General features: G+C 48.7%; 1 protein-coding gene across 1 annotated transcript in view; it reads right to left on the bottom strand.

Moving 5' to 3' along the window:
• Positions 1-2,530: 2,530 nt before the first annotated feature.
• The window catches only part of inppl1a (inositol polyphosphate phosphatase-like 1a), a 55,224-nt gene continuing 42,754 nt past the window's right edge, over positions 2,531-15,000 (bottom strand). Inside the window, 3 exon segments of the mRNA XM_062553270.1 lie at positions 2,531-3,195; positions 12,944-13,080; positions 14,240-15,000. The exon segment at positions 14,240-15,000 is cut by the window's right edge and continues 26 nt beyond it. Of these exon segments, the coding sequence (XP_062409254.1) occupies positions 3,099-3,195; positions 12,944-13,080; positions 14,240-15,000 (995 nt within the window). The 3' untranslated portion in view covers positions 2,531-3,098.

Below are 15,000 nucleotides of genomic sequence, written 5' to 3'. Positions count from 1 at the left end.
CACACACACACACACACACACACACACACACACACACACACACACACACACACACACACACACACACACACACACACACACACACACACTCACACACACACACACACACACACACACACACACACACATACACACACACACACACACACACACACACACACACACACACACACACACACACACACACACACACACACACACACACACGACTTGCCATCACACCTCAGTCCAGCAGATGGCACTAAAGCGCCCCGTTTGCAAACTGCCAAAAAAAAAAAACCAATCGGTGAGTTGTTTTGTTTTCAATAAGGTGAGTTGTTTTGTTTTCAATAAGCTGAGTTGTTTTGTTTTCAATAAGGTGAGTTGTGTGGATAGCCCTCAGTGTCACTCCTGTGTCGTCATTGCCTCTACGCTGTTGTGAACCAACACATTGAGTGACCTCAAATGACCCGCGATGGACGTGTTGAACTTCCACAGAACACAAACACACACACACACACACACACAGTTTCAGTGTTACTTCATCAGTCCATTATCCTGACCAGTCAGTGGGCATCTGGCTAGCACACACACACACAGAGACAGACAGACAGACAGACAGACAGACAGACAGACAGACAGATGAAGACAGAGCGGAGGTGCGGGAACAGTTAGTTTTATTTCTCTGGTACAAGAGCAGTTAGACATGATGCCTGCAGACAGAAGCGTCAGTCAGTCAGGGTGCTGCAACAGGCATCAGGCAACAGGCAGAGGATTACACACACGAGTCATCACGGATCACTTCCTACTTCACAAACACACACAACACAAGACCCAACTCAAGAAAAGTGCCAACCTTGCATGTGTGTGTGTGTGTGTGTGTGTGTGTGTGTGTGTGAGAGAGATGATACAGATACAAAAATGACAAGGATTGCAGCGGTTATCTATTAGGTCAAACAATACAACGAACATTAAAACCCATACAAACAGAAGATTCCATTCCTGTGTTAATTTGTGATTCTGGTAGTCATGGAAACACCAAGCACAGAGTTCCGATTCCATTGTTTGGTCATAGGGTTCTAATTCTCCTCTAAGTTTCCATGGAGACGAAGCGCAAACAGAACCCCCCGGGCATTCTGGCCCATCAGCCCCACAGGCTGCTGAATCTCACACACCAGGCCCAGAGCTGGAGCACAGAACCACACACACACACACACACACACACACACACACACACACACACACACACACACACACACACACACACACACACACACACACACACACACACACACACACACACACACACACACACACACACACACACACACACACACACACACACACACACACACACACACACACACACACACACACACACACACACACACACACACACACACACACACACACACACACACACACACAGTCAGTATCCACCCAAAAGAGGCCTGTCTGACCAGGACTTGTGGCAGACTGTGCAACACTGACCCCTAGTGGACACATTACTGACAAGACCAACAGACAAGAGTCAGAGAAGAGGAGGAGACATGAGGAGAGGAGAGAGGAGAGGAGAGGAGAGAGATGAGGAGGAGACATGAGGAGAGAGGAGATGAGGAGATGAGGAGAGGAGAGAGGAGAGAGGAGAGAGATAGGAGGAGGAGATGAGGAGAGGAGAGAGATAGGAGGAGGAGAGGAGAGAGGAGTGAGGAGGAGACATGAGGAGAAAAGAGAGGAGGAGATGAGGAGAGGAGAGAGATAGGAGGAGGAGATGAGGAGAGGAGAGAGGAGGAGACATGAGGAGAAAAGAGAGGAGGAGATGAGGAGAGGAGAGAGATAGGAGGAGGAGATGAGGAGGTGAGAGAGGAGGAGATAGGAGGAGACATGAGGAGAGGAGAGAGGAGGAGATAGGAGGAGGAGATGAGGAGAGGAGAGGAGGAGAGGAGAGAGAGGAGGAGACATGAGGAGAGGAGAGAGGAGAGAGGAGGAGACATGAGGAGGAGATGAGGAGAGGAGAGAGAGGAGGAGACATGAGGAGAGGAGACAGGAGAAGATGAGTTGAGGGGACAGGAAGAGAGGAGGAGATAGGAGATAGAGGAAGAGGAGATAGAGAGAACAGAGAGAACAGAGAGGAGGAGGTGCGGAGATGAGGAGGAGTTTAATCTAAACAAGCTGACATATCCAGACACAATAATCATTTAATTTATTTAAGAAAAGAAAAGGTTGGAAGTATTCTGCCCGAAGCACTGAATTTCTGTGTGAGCTACTTTGTGTGTGTGTGTGAGTGTACTACTACTTAAACAAAAATATTACAGTTTCAGGTCAAGTTCACAAGTCACTTTCTCCCTTCCACACACACACACACACACACACACACAATATTTGATACAGATCGTTCCCTCCCACTCACTCAGTGTGGTGGGGTCTATTCCCTTTTCTCAAAACTCAAACATGCAGCTGACAAAAGGAGATAAAACAACATGAATGTCCGTCATCATTAAAAAGAACACTATGGCTGCCAAGCAGAGTTGTCACAAGTCACTTTCTCCCTTCCACACACACACACACACACACACACACAATATTTGATACAGATCGTTCCCTCCCACTCACTCAGTGTGGTGGGGTCTATTCCCTTTTCTCAAAACTCAAACATGCAGCTGACAAAAGGAGATAAAACAACATGAATGTCCGTCATCATTAAAAAGAACACTATGGCTGCCAAGCAGAGTTGAGATGTCCGTCATCATTGAATAGAACACTACGAGTTGAAATGTACGTCATCAGTGAATAGAACACTACGAGTTAAAATGTCCGTCATCAGTGAATAGAACACTACGAGTTGAAATGTCCCGCCTCTGTCTGGGGAATGTAGCCAGGCCCCTGGGTTACGAGGCGCTCTGTGATGACATCACTTCCTGTCTGTCAGCGCCAGGGAGGAAGTGGGCTGGCAGGGCACGACAGGCTTCGGAGGGCAAACCGGGATCTGATTGGACTGCAGATTAGCATCTGATTGGATGCGAGTGAGTGTGGGTGTGGCTCCAACGTCAGGCTGTGGACCGGTTCCGTTGGGTTCCGTTGGGTTCCGTTGGGTTGGGTTTGTCGTGAGGAACACCGGGTCACTTGTGCTGCTGCTGCCGGAGGCTGGCCAATAGGATCTGCTTGTGGGCGGGGTCAACCACACCGGCCTCCTCCAGATCCTCCTCCGTGATGTCACTGTGGGAGGAGCATCATCCAACCGTCATGTCACACGCTCACAACAATATAACTGGGCAAGGTTGTCATGGAGAACGCATCTCCAGTCATCACATCACGCAAATACAATGTGTGTGTGTGTGTGTGTGTGTGTGTGTGTGTGTGTGTGTGTGTGTGTGTGTGTGTGTAGCTGAGGAACTCCTGAGGGGTATTTCACAAAAGCAGAATTAAGACATCCAAGATAAGCCATAAAGCCAGGTTTGACATAGCGTTGTCTAGTCATCCTTGCTAAACTCGTTTCACTAACGCCAATCCAGGATGAATAGGGGCGACTATGTCAAGCCAGGTGTAAGTTATTCGGGATGTGTGCGCGTTCTCGTTTCTCCCCCAAATAACTCACGGATGGAATAAAAAAGAGGCGAAAAATAGCGTCTTGCACACAAAGTGAACATCCGGTTTTGATATAGACTAACAACGAGGTAAAGTTGTACTTTTTTTGGAGGGGGAATCATGATTTTTTCTGTTACATAGCGGGAGTAGGTGTGGCAGACCAACTGAATGCAAATTTACATATGCACCCACGTGTGAGAGCTTCCTTGTCTCGGCACGCAACGTCGTTAACGTCATTATTTGCCACCGCAAAGACGCAAAAAAGTTTGACAATATATATCTTTATTTTGTCTTAAAACCAAATTAGTTGAAAACACCTTCGAAAGATGTCCTCTCCACTTCCGATCAACTACTACAGTAGGCTATTCATCAAACGTCTGTCAAAAAAAGAAGCAAACAACGAGTATGTTATTACATTGCATGTGAATGCAATGTACTGTTATCCCTATTCTTCTTAATATAGTTATTATTCTTCCTCCGACCAAAATCCACGTTTTATAACGCTAAAACTACTTAACCGTTTGACGTCATTCAAACACTCATACAAAGGTCTTGTAACGGAGATTTGTCCAATGTATTTTTCACATTTGTGAACTTTATACTTGTAGAGATATTTACGATAAAAAATTCCCATAGAGTTAACGTTGAGACCCTTTGGCGGCAAAGATTAATTGTTACGTCAGTGCTAAGCTGTCAGTAATCAAAGATCTTTGATCCAAATGCCACTGCTGCGCCAGGCTGTAACAGATGAAGCATTCTACCATGCCAGTGCTGTAAACCAGGACGTTATCGTCTTGTCTCCTGCTACTCCTTACTTGATTTGTTTATATCGTTACAGTAACCGGTTTGCTCTCGGTAACGTTATCAACAGCTAAAGACAATCTAACCTAACGTCAACGTAAACACTGTATTTAGCTAACGACAAGCAAGTTCATTTTCACGTTTGTTTGTTAGCAAGCTAGTCATTTCAGCTATAGGGACTTGCCAGCCAGGCAATCATTTAAAGCTTTCGGCATTATTCACAAATTAAAAACCTTTGTGAACAGCTTATTGTACATTCCTATTAGGACAATCACACACCTGGAAACACTTCGAAGAACATACTAGCTCATCCTGTAATATGTGTAGCCTACATACAATATCCTACTGTAAGCTAACGTTGCATTTGCTAGATATCCTACCTGTTGCTGCATCATCGTTGATTGATTGGCGTTGTTTGAGATTGTATTCCGTATTCCAATGGTGTCTAAATCTATAGCCTATGGCCTACTTTTAACCTGCATTAGTGTAGATATGAAGGCTATGTAAGCTATCCTACCAGTCGTCACTGTAGGCTACTGAAGTGTCAGCTCTTGCAACTCGTTTTAAGTAGGCAACTTCATTTCAGTCTGTTAGCTTCTAATAAATGAAGAGTTATTTTCCAAAATAACCTAGGCCTATATCCATAATTTTGATGCATTTTCATAAATCACTTTTTAAATGTGACTTTCCAAGTAATTTCAGTGGAATTGTAATTGGGTTATTGTTATTTATCTATTCTTCTGTGTAGCCTAGTTGTCTTCTATAGGCCTAATACAATGTTTTACTCAAGCAACCTTTTTGCATTTACATGCAATGGTAATTCCTTCCATGGAATTACATTTTCTAGTTAATTATAAGGCCACCATAATTTAAATGATATCCATATAGTATTGGGCAGACATTCTGTTGTGTTTTGCGACTAAATGCAGGTGGCAAATAGTATATAAATGGAATACAGCTCTTAAAAAAAATTGCATGGAGGTCTGATTTGAAAGACATCTAGCTGAACCAATCAGATCATGTAATTACCATTAGAATGAACTTAGCTTGGCTGTTAGCCTGGTCGGTCCAGGCTAGCTTCAGAGAATAAATTCCCATGGCAACTTATGTAGCATCTCTTTTGTGAAACCAAGTCAAAGGTAAATTCATCCAGGATGACCAAAAAATCCCGGCTTAATCCCTTATCTCGGTTTTGTGAAATACCCCATCAGGTCGTCCCAGCCGTTGTGCAGTAGGCCCCTGTGTGTGTGTGTGTGTGTGTGTGTGTGTGTGTGTGTGTGTGTGTGTGTGTGTGTGTGTACCTGAAGAACTCCAGGTCATCCCAGCCGTTGTGCAGTAGGCCCCTGTGTGTGTGTGTGCGCGTGTGTGTGTGTGTGTGTGTGTGTGTGTGTGTGTGTGTGTGTGTGTGTGTGTGTGTGTGTGTGTGTGTGTGTACCTGAGGAACTCCAGGTCATCCCAGCCGTTGTGCAGTAGGCCCCTGTGTGTGTGTGCGTGTGTGTGTGTGTGTGTGTACCTGAGGAACTCCAGGTCATCCCAGCCGTTGTGCAGTAGGCCCCTGTGTGTGTGTGTGTGTGTGTGTGTGTGTGTGTACCAGAGAAACTCCAGGTCATCCCAGCCGTTGTGCAGTAGGCCCCTGTGTGTGTGTGTGTGTGTGTGTGTGTGTGTGTGTGTGTGTGTGTACCTGAGGAACTCCAGGTCATCCCAGCCGTTGTGCAGTAGGCCCCTGTGTGTGTGTGTGTGTGTGTGTGTGTGTGTGTGTGTGTGTGTGTGTGTGTGTGTGTGTGTGTACCTGAGGAACTCCAGGTCATCCCAGCCGTTGTGCAGTAGGCCCCTGTGTGTGTGTGTGTGTGTGTGTGTGTGTGTGTGTGTGTGTGTGTACCTGAGGAACTCCAGGTCATCCCAGCCGTTGTGCAGTAGGCCCCTGTGTGTGTGTGTGTGTGTGTGTGTGTGTGTGTGTGTGTGTGTGTGTGTGTACCTGAGGAACTCCAGGTCATCCCAGCCGTTGTGCAGTAGGCCCCTGTGTGTGTGTGCGCGTGTGTGTGTGTGTGTGTGTGTGTGTGTGTGTTTGTGTGTGTGTGTACCTGAGGAACTCCAGGTCATCCCAGCCGTTGTGCAGTAGGCCCCTGTGTGTGTGTGCGTGTGTGTGTGTGTGTGTGTGTGTGTGTGTGTACCTGAAGAACTCCAGGTCATCCCAGCCGTTGTGCAGTAGGCCCCTGTGTGTGTGTGCGTGTGTGTGTGTGTGTGTGTGTGTGTGTGTGTGTGTGTGTGTGTGTGTGTACCAGAGGAACTCCAGGTAATCCCAGCCGTTGTGCAGTAGGCCCGTGTGTGTGTGTGTGTGTGTGTGTGTGTGTGTGTGTGTGTGTGTGTGTGTGTGTGTGTGTGTGTGTGTGTGTGTGTGTGTGTACCTGAAGAACTCCAGGTCATCCCAGCCGTTGTGCAGTAGGCCCCTGTGTGTGTGTGCGTGTGTGTGTGTGTGTGTGTGTGTGTGTGTGTGTGTGTGTGTGTGTGTGTGTACCAGAGGAACTCCAGGTCATCCCAGCCGTTGTGCAGTAGGCCCCTGTGTGTGTGTGTGTGTGTGTGTGTGTGTGTGTGTGTGTGTGTGTGTGTGTGTGTGTGTGTGTGTGTGTGTGTGACCTGAGGAACTCCAGGTCATCCCAGCCGTTGTGCAGTAGGCCCCTGTGTGTGTGTGTGTGTGTGTGTGTGTGTGTGTGTGTGTGTGTGTGTGTGTGTGTGTGTGTACCTGAGGAACTCCAGGTCATCCCAGCCGTTGTGCAGTAGGCCCCTGTGTGTGTGTGTGTGTGTGTGTGTACCTGAGGAACTCCAGGTCATCCCAGCCGTTGTGCAGTAGGCCCCTGTGTGTGTGTGTGTGTGTGTGTGTGTGTGTGTGTGTGTGTGTGTGTGTGTGTGTGTGTGTGTGTGTGTGTGTGTGTGTGTGTGTGCACTGGCGTAGGTTTAGGGGGGGACGCACGGGACTAGTCCCATTCAATATTTTAAGATGACAAAATTGTCCCCCCCAATATTTCCGCGAACTTAGTTTTGCATTCCGACGGCCAGCACGACAGTAGGCCTACAAGGCACGCCGTGATTTGATTGGCTGAAAACGCTACACGCACGGGACGCGAGAGTGTCAAGCAGATTAGCAGAGTCTGACCGGTCTATGAGTCTGAGTGGCTGACAAACGTGCGTGCGGGTGTCGACGATAACGGTAAGTTACCGAGGCTGTCTGCCAATACATCCCATAAAAGGCCAGAGTAAAACATTTTAACATCCCCTTTGCTCTTCAGCACGTATATGTTTGCCCCTTTTTGTAGGCTACTTTGTAGATCATCTATGCCACCCAAGAGAGAACATACAAAGCTTTGCACATACAAAGGGGGCATAAAGCTTTTTCACAAAGCAAATAACTATAGCCACACAAACTAGCAGTGGTAACGTTAGTGACCAGACTTTCAAATTTAGATTGTACCGTGGAAAATATTATTAACTAGTGATAAGCTATATGTTATTGTTACAGCTAAACCTAGCGTCTGTAATATTTCAACCGGTTAGGAGCATTGATTAGGGGTGTGCAGCACGGATAGTGGCATAGAAGTTGCTTTATCTATCTTGATAGAATGCCAACGTTTCCTTACCAAGTCACCAAGTAGGCTTAATTAGCCTACCTTAAGTGAGAATCTTACAGTCACAATAAACAGTGGATCTGAGACATTTTCGTTTCTATATTAATTCTGTAATGTATTAGTGTGTAGCCCATACAATGCAGAGAAATAAAAGGGAGACCACCGAATTCACAGTTTAATGAAGAACTGCCTTTGCATTGCTAGACCAGTTCTGAAAGTACTTCCCTGTGGCAGTACTTTTTGCTAGTATAATGTCCATAATAATTTATGTTAATAAAATGTTGTTTGTTCAGCATTACACAGTCTCAGGTATTTATGTATTATGTCTCATAAATGTATAGACATTATTCCTAAACTATGTTCTATCTAACTACTACCAAAAACGAATTACAGTCTTCCCAGTAAAAGTTCACTTCTTGGTGTCCCCCCCAAAGCTGAGACCAAACCTACGCCCTTGTGTGTGTGTGTGTGTGTGTGTGTGTGTGTGTGTGTGTGTGTGTGTGTGTACCTGAAGAACTCCAGGTCATCCCAGCCGTTGTGCAGTAGGCCCCTGTGTGTGTGTGTGCGCGTGTGTGTGTGTGTGTGTGTGTGTGTGTGTGTGTGTGTGTGTGTGTGTGTGTGTGTGTGTGTGTGTGTGTGTACCTGAGGAACTCCAGGTCATCCCAGCCGTTGTGCAGTAGGCCCCTGTGTGTGTGTGCGTGTGTGTGTGTGTGTGTGTACCTGAGGAACTCCAGGTCATCCCAGCCGTTGTGCAGTAGGCCCCTGTGTGTGTGTGTGTGTGTGTGTGTGTGTGTGTACCAGAGAAACTCCAGGTCATCCCAGCCGTTGTGCAGTAGGCCCCTGTGTGTGTGTGTGTGTGTGTGTGTGTGTGTGTGTGTGTGTGTGTACCTGAGGAACTCCAGGTCATCCCAGCCGTTGTGCAGTAGGCCCCTGTGTGTGTGTGTGTGTGTGTGTGTGTGTGTGTGTGTGTGTGTGTGTGTGTGTGTGTGTGTGTACCTGAGGAACTCCAGGTCATCCCAGCCGTTGTGCAGTAGGCCCCTGTGTGTGTGTGTGTGTGTGTGTGTGTGTGTGTGTGTGTGTGTGTACCTGAGGAACTCCAGGTCATCCCAGCCGTTGTGCAGTAGGCCCCTGTGTGTGTGTGTGTGTGTGTGTGTGTGTGTGTGTGTGTGTGTGTGTGTGTACCTGAGGAACTCCAGGTCATCCCAGCCGTTGTGCAGTAGGCCCCTGTGTGTGTGTGCGCGTGTGTGTGTGTGTGTGTGTGTGTGTGTGTGTTTGTGTGTGTGTGTACCTGAGGAACTCCAGGTCATCCCAGCCGTTGTGCAGTAGGCCCCTGTGTGTGTGTGCGTGTGTGTGTGTGTGTGTGTGTGTGTGTGTGTACCTGAAGAACTCCAGGTCATCCCAGCCGTTGTGCAGTAGGCCCCTGTGTGTGTGTGCGTGTGTGTGTGTGTGTGTGTGTGTGTGTGTGTGTGTGTGTGTGTGTGTGTACCAGAGGAACTCCAGGTAATCCCAGCCGTTGTGCAGTAGGCCCGTGTGTGTGTGTGTGTGTGTGTGTGTGTGTGTGTGTGTGTGTGTGTGTGTGTGTGTGTGCGCGTGTGTGTGTGTGTGTGTGTGTGTGTGTGTGTGTGTGTGTACCTGAGGAACTCCAGGTCATCCCAGCCGTTGTGCAGTAGGCCCCTGTGTGTGTGTGCGTGTGTGTGTGTGTGTGTGTGTGTGTGTGTGTGTGTGTGTGTGTGTGTGTGTGTGTGTGTGTGTACCTGAAGAACTCCAGGTCATCCCAGCCGTTGTGCAGTAGGCCCCTGTGTGTGTGTGCGTGTGTGTGTGTGTGTGTGTGTGTGTGTGTGTGTGTGTGTGTGTGTGTGTGTACCAGAGGAACTCCAGGTCATCCCAGCCGTTGTGCAGTAGGCCCCTGTGTGTGTGTGTGTGTGTGTGTGTGTGTGTGTGTGTGTGTGTGTGTGTGTGTGTGTGTGTGTGTGTGTGTGTACCTGAGGAACTCCAGGTCATCCCAGCCGTTGTGCAGTAGGCCCCTGTGTGTGTGTGTGTGTGTGTGTGTGTGTGTGTGTGTGTGTGTGTGTGTGTGTGTGTGTGTACCTGAGGAACTCCAGGTCATCCCAGCCGTTGTGCAGTAGGCCCCTGTGTGTGTGTGTGTGTGTGTGTGTACCTGAGGAACTCCAGGTCATCCCAGCCGTTGTGCAGTAGGCCCCTGTGTGTGTGTGTGTGTGTGTGTGTGTGTGTGTGTGTGTGTGTGTGTGTGTGTGTGTGTGTGTGTGTGTGTGTGTGTGTGTGTGTGTGCACTGGCGTAGGTTTAGGGGGGGACGCACGGGACTAGTCCCATTCAATATTTTAAGATGACAAAATTGTCCCCCCCAATATTTCCGCGAACTTAGTTTTGCATTCCGACGGCCAGCACGACAGTAGGCCTACAAGGCACGCCGTGATTTGATTGGCTGAAAACGCTACACGCACGGGACGCGAGAGTGTCAAGCAGATTAGCAGAGTCTGACCGGTCTATGAGTCTGAGTGGCTGACAAACGTGCGTGCGGGTGTCGACGATAACGGTAAGTTACCGAGGCTGTCTGCCAATACATCCCATAAAAGGCCAGAGTAAAACATTTTAACATCCCCTTTGCTCTTCAGCACGTATATGTTTGCCCCTTTTTGTAGGCTACTTTGTAGATCATCTATGCCACCCAAGAGAGAACATACAAAGCTTTGCACATACAAAGGGGGCATAAAGCTTTTTCACAAAGCAAATAACTATAGCCACACAAACTAGCAGTGGTAACGTTAGTGACCAGACTTTCAAATTTAGATTGTACCGTGGAAAATATTATTAACTAGTGATAAGCTATATGTTATTGTTACAGCTAAACCTAGCGTCTGTAATATTTCAACCGGTTAGGAGCATTGATTAGGGGTGTGCAGCACGGATAGTGGCATAGAAGTTGCTTTATCTATCTTGATAGAATGCCAACGTTTCCTTACCAAGTCACCAAGTAGGCTTAATTAGCCTACCTTAAGTGAGAATCTTACAGTCACAATAAACAGTGGATCTGAGACATTTTCGTTTCTATATTAATTCTGTAATGTATTAGTGTGTAGCCCATACAATGCAGAGAAATAAAAGGGAGACCACCGAATTCACAGTTTAATGAAGAACTGCCTTTGCATTGCTAGACCAGTTCTGAAAGTACTTCCCTGTGGCAGTACTTTTTGCTAGTATAATGTCCATAATAATTTATGTTAATAAAATGTTGTTTGTTCAGCATTACACAGTCTCAGGTATTTATGTATTATGTCTCATAAATGTATAGACATTATTCCTAAACTATGTTCTATCTAACTACTACCAAAAACGAATTACAGTCTTCCCAGTAAAAGTTCACTTCTTGGTGTCCCCCCCAAAGCTGAGACCAAACCTACGCCCTTGTGTGTGTGTGTGTGTGTGTGTGTGTACCTGAGGAACTCCAGGTCATCCCAGCCGTTGTGCAGTAGGCCCCTGTGTGTGTGTGTGTGTGTGTGTGTGTGTGTGTGTGTGTGTGTGTGTGTGTGTGTGTGTGTGTGTGTACCTGAGGAACTCCAGGTCATCCCAGCCGTTGTGCAGTAGGCCCCTGTGTGTGTGTGTGTGTGTGTGTGTGTGTGTGTGTGTGTGTGTGTGTGTGTGTGTGTGTACCTGAAGAACTCCAGGTCATCCCAGCCGTTGTGCAGTAGGCCCCTGTGTGTGTGTGCGTGTGTGTGTGTGTGTGTGTGTGTGTGTGTGTGTGTGTGTACCAGAGGAACTCCAGGTCATCCCAGCCGTTGTGCAGTAGGCCCCTGTGTGTGTGTGTGTGTGTGTGTGTGTGTGTGTGTGTGTGTGTGTGTGTGTGTGTGTGTGTGTGTGTGTACCTGAGGAACTCCAGGTCATCCCAGCCGTTGTGCAGTAGGCCCCTCTGTGTGTGTGCGCGTGTGTGTGTGTGTGTGTGTGTGTGTGTGTGTGTACCTGAGGAACTCCAGGTCATCCCAGCCGTTGTGCAGTAGGCCCCTGTGTGTGTGTGTGTGTGTGTGTGTGTGTGTGTGTGTGTGTGTGTGTGTGTGTGTGTACCTGAGGAACTCCAGGTCATCCCAGCCGTTGTGCAGTAGGCCCCTGTGTGTGTGTGCGCGTGTGTGTGTGTGTGTGTGTGTGTGTGTGTGTGTACCTGAGGAACTCCAGGTCATCCCAGCCGTTGTGCAGTAGGCCCCTGTGTGTGTGTGTGTGTGTGTGTGTGTGTGTGTGTGTGTGTGTGTGTGTGTGTGTGTGTGTGTGTGTGTACCTGAGGAACTCCAGGTCATCCCAGCCGTTGTGCAGTAGGCCCCTGTGTGTGTGTGTGTGTGTGTGTGTGTGTGTGTGTGTGTGTGTGTGTGTGTGTACCTGAGGAACTCCAGGTCATCCCAGCCGTTGTGCAGTAGGCCCCTGTGTGTGTGTGCGTGTGTGTGTGTGTGTGTGTGTGTGTGTGTGTGTGTGTGTGTGTGTGTGTGTGTGTGTGTGTGTGTGTGTGTGTGTGTGTGTGTACCTGAGGAACTCCAGGTCATCCCAGCCGTTGTGCAGTAGGCCCCTGTGTGTGTGTGTGTGTGTGTGTGTGTGTGTGTGTGTGTGTGTGTGTGTGTGTACCTGAGGAACTCCAGGTCATCCCAGCCGTTGTGCAGTAGGCCCCTGTGTGTGTGTGCGTGTGTGTGTGTGTGTGTGTGTGTGTGTGTGTGTGTGTGTGTGTGTGTGTGTGTGTGTGTGTGTGTGTGTGTGTGTGTGTGTACCTGAGGAACTCCAGGTCATCCCAGCCGTTGTGCAGTAGGCCCCTGTGTGTGTGTGTGTGTGTGTGTGTGTGTGTGTGTGTGTGTGTGTGTGTGTGTACCTGAGGAACTCCAGGTCATCCCAGCCGTTGTGCAGTAGGCCCCTGTGTGTGTGTGTGTGTGTGTGTGTGTGTGTGTGTGTGTGTGTGTGTGTGTACCTGAGGAACTCCAGGTCATCCCAGCCGTTGTGCAGTAGGCCCTCTTCATAGCACTCCAGCCCCAAGCGCTGCAGCCACTCGCCAACACTGCCCTCTACAGACAGACTGCTGCTACTGCTGCCCCCCTGCCACAGCACCTACACACACACACACACACACACACGCACGCACGCACGCACGCACGCACGCACGCACGCACGCACGCACGCACGCACGCACGCACGCACGCACGCACGCACACACGCACAGGGAGAATAGAGAGAAGGAAAGACAGAGAGTTAGAGAAGACTCCCTGTGCGTGTGTGTGCGTGTGTGTGTGTGTGTGTGAGTTAGAGAAGACTAAAGGTGGAACGGTACACACAAGTCACGGTTCGGTTCACACCTCGGTTCAGACATCACGGTTTGGTACGAGTTTGATACAGTGGGGGGAAAAGCACAATAAAAATGCAATTTCTTTATTATTGTGAATGTCTCACGCAACAGCATGCAGTGTGCAAAGGAAGTAAACAAGTAAACAAGTAAACAAGTAAACAAGTTCCCCTTATCATCTACCGACTCAATCTGTAACTTGTAAACAGTAAACAAGTTCCCCTCATCATCTACACACTCAATCTGTAACTTGTAAACAGTAAACAAGTTCCCTCATCATCTACACACTCAATCTGTAACTTGTAAACAGTAAACAAGTTCCCTCATCATCTACAGACTCAATCTGTAACTTGTAAACAGTAAACAAGTTCCCCTCATCATCTACACACTCAATCTGTAACTTGTAAGCAGTAAACAAGTTCCCTCATCATCTACAGACTCAATCTGTAACTTGTAAACAGTAAACAAGTTTCCCTCATCATCTACAGACTCAATCTGTAACTTGTAACTAGTAAACAAGTTTCCCTCATCATCTACAGACTCAATCTGTAACTTGTTAACAAAATAATCAGCTCTAAAATTGGAAATAGGCTACAGCACCTCTTACTCTTATTTATCAAAGTGCCAATTACACACACACACACACACACACACACACACACACACACACACACACACACACACACACACCATAGTGGTGCTATCTCTCTCACTCTCACACACATACACACACACACACACACACACCATGTCATATCTCTGACTGACTCACTCCCCCGTGGACCTGACTCAATACTGTAACCTGCAGTACATACAGTAGGCTACCATGTGTGTGAGTGTGTGGATGCATGCATGTGTGTGTTTGTGTGTGAGAGTGAGTGTGTGTGTATGTGCTTATGTCTACTGTGTATACTTATGTGTGTATACCTCCTCCGGTAGATCCTCAGTGCCGTGTTCCGTCTCCTCCTGAATCGCTCGTGGTGGGAAGGTAAGCCCCGCCCCCCTTAGCACAACTCCTCCCACATCCGCCCTTAGGCCACACCCCCTGCCTCCCGCTGGGTATTCCGCCTCGCTCAGCGTCTTCGCCATCTGCAGAACTGAACACGATTGGTCGTCCAGCCCGGACGTCCCGCCCACCCCTGCCCTACGGAACGGGGGATTGGGTGGAGGGCTGAGAGTGGGCGGGTCCAGGGAAAAGGAACCGCCCTCTGGGGGTGTAGCTAGTCCGGGGGAGATGATTGGCTTAGACGCGGCTGCCGGGGGCGGGTTTTTCAGATCTGGCAGCTCTGGATAGGCCCGCCCCTTCCCGCCCTCTCGTCCAATTGGGTAAAAGCAGCTGTCCGTCATGTCGAGCGCGCTCTTGGGGAGAGGAGGAGGCGGGAAGTCCGGCGGGGGGCGGTTGACCACGCCAGCGCTGCTCACATCCTCCTCTGAAGATCCCTCCTCGCTGATTGGTCGAACCGCCATGCGTCCGCTGCTGGGGCGACGTGATTGGAGGGGAGCGCCTGTGGGCGGTTTGCTCTTGCCCGCCCCTCCTCCGGCAGCGGGGCCTGCTGATTTGCTGGGGGCAGATGGCTGGGTGGGGCTAGGGAGCAAGTCAGAGCCCAGAGCTGAAGCTGATTGGTTGGGAACACCTTCGAGGATGTAGTAGGCGGGGTTATTGTAGCTGTTCTTGCAGGTGGAGGGGT

The sequence above is a fragment of the Sardina pilchardus genome, chromosome 13 (genome assembly GCF_963854185.1).
Source record: "Sardina pilchardus chromosome 13, fSarPil1.1, whole genome shotgun sequence".
Taxonomy (NCBI): domain Eukaryota; kingdom Metazoa; phylum Chordata; class Actinopteri; order Clupeiformes; family Clupeidae; genus Sardina; species Sardina pilchardus.
This window is presented reverse-complemented; position numbering and strand designations above follow the sequence as displayed.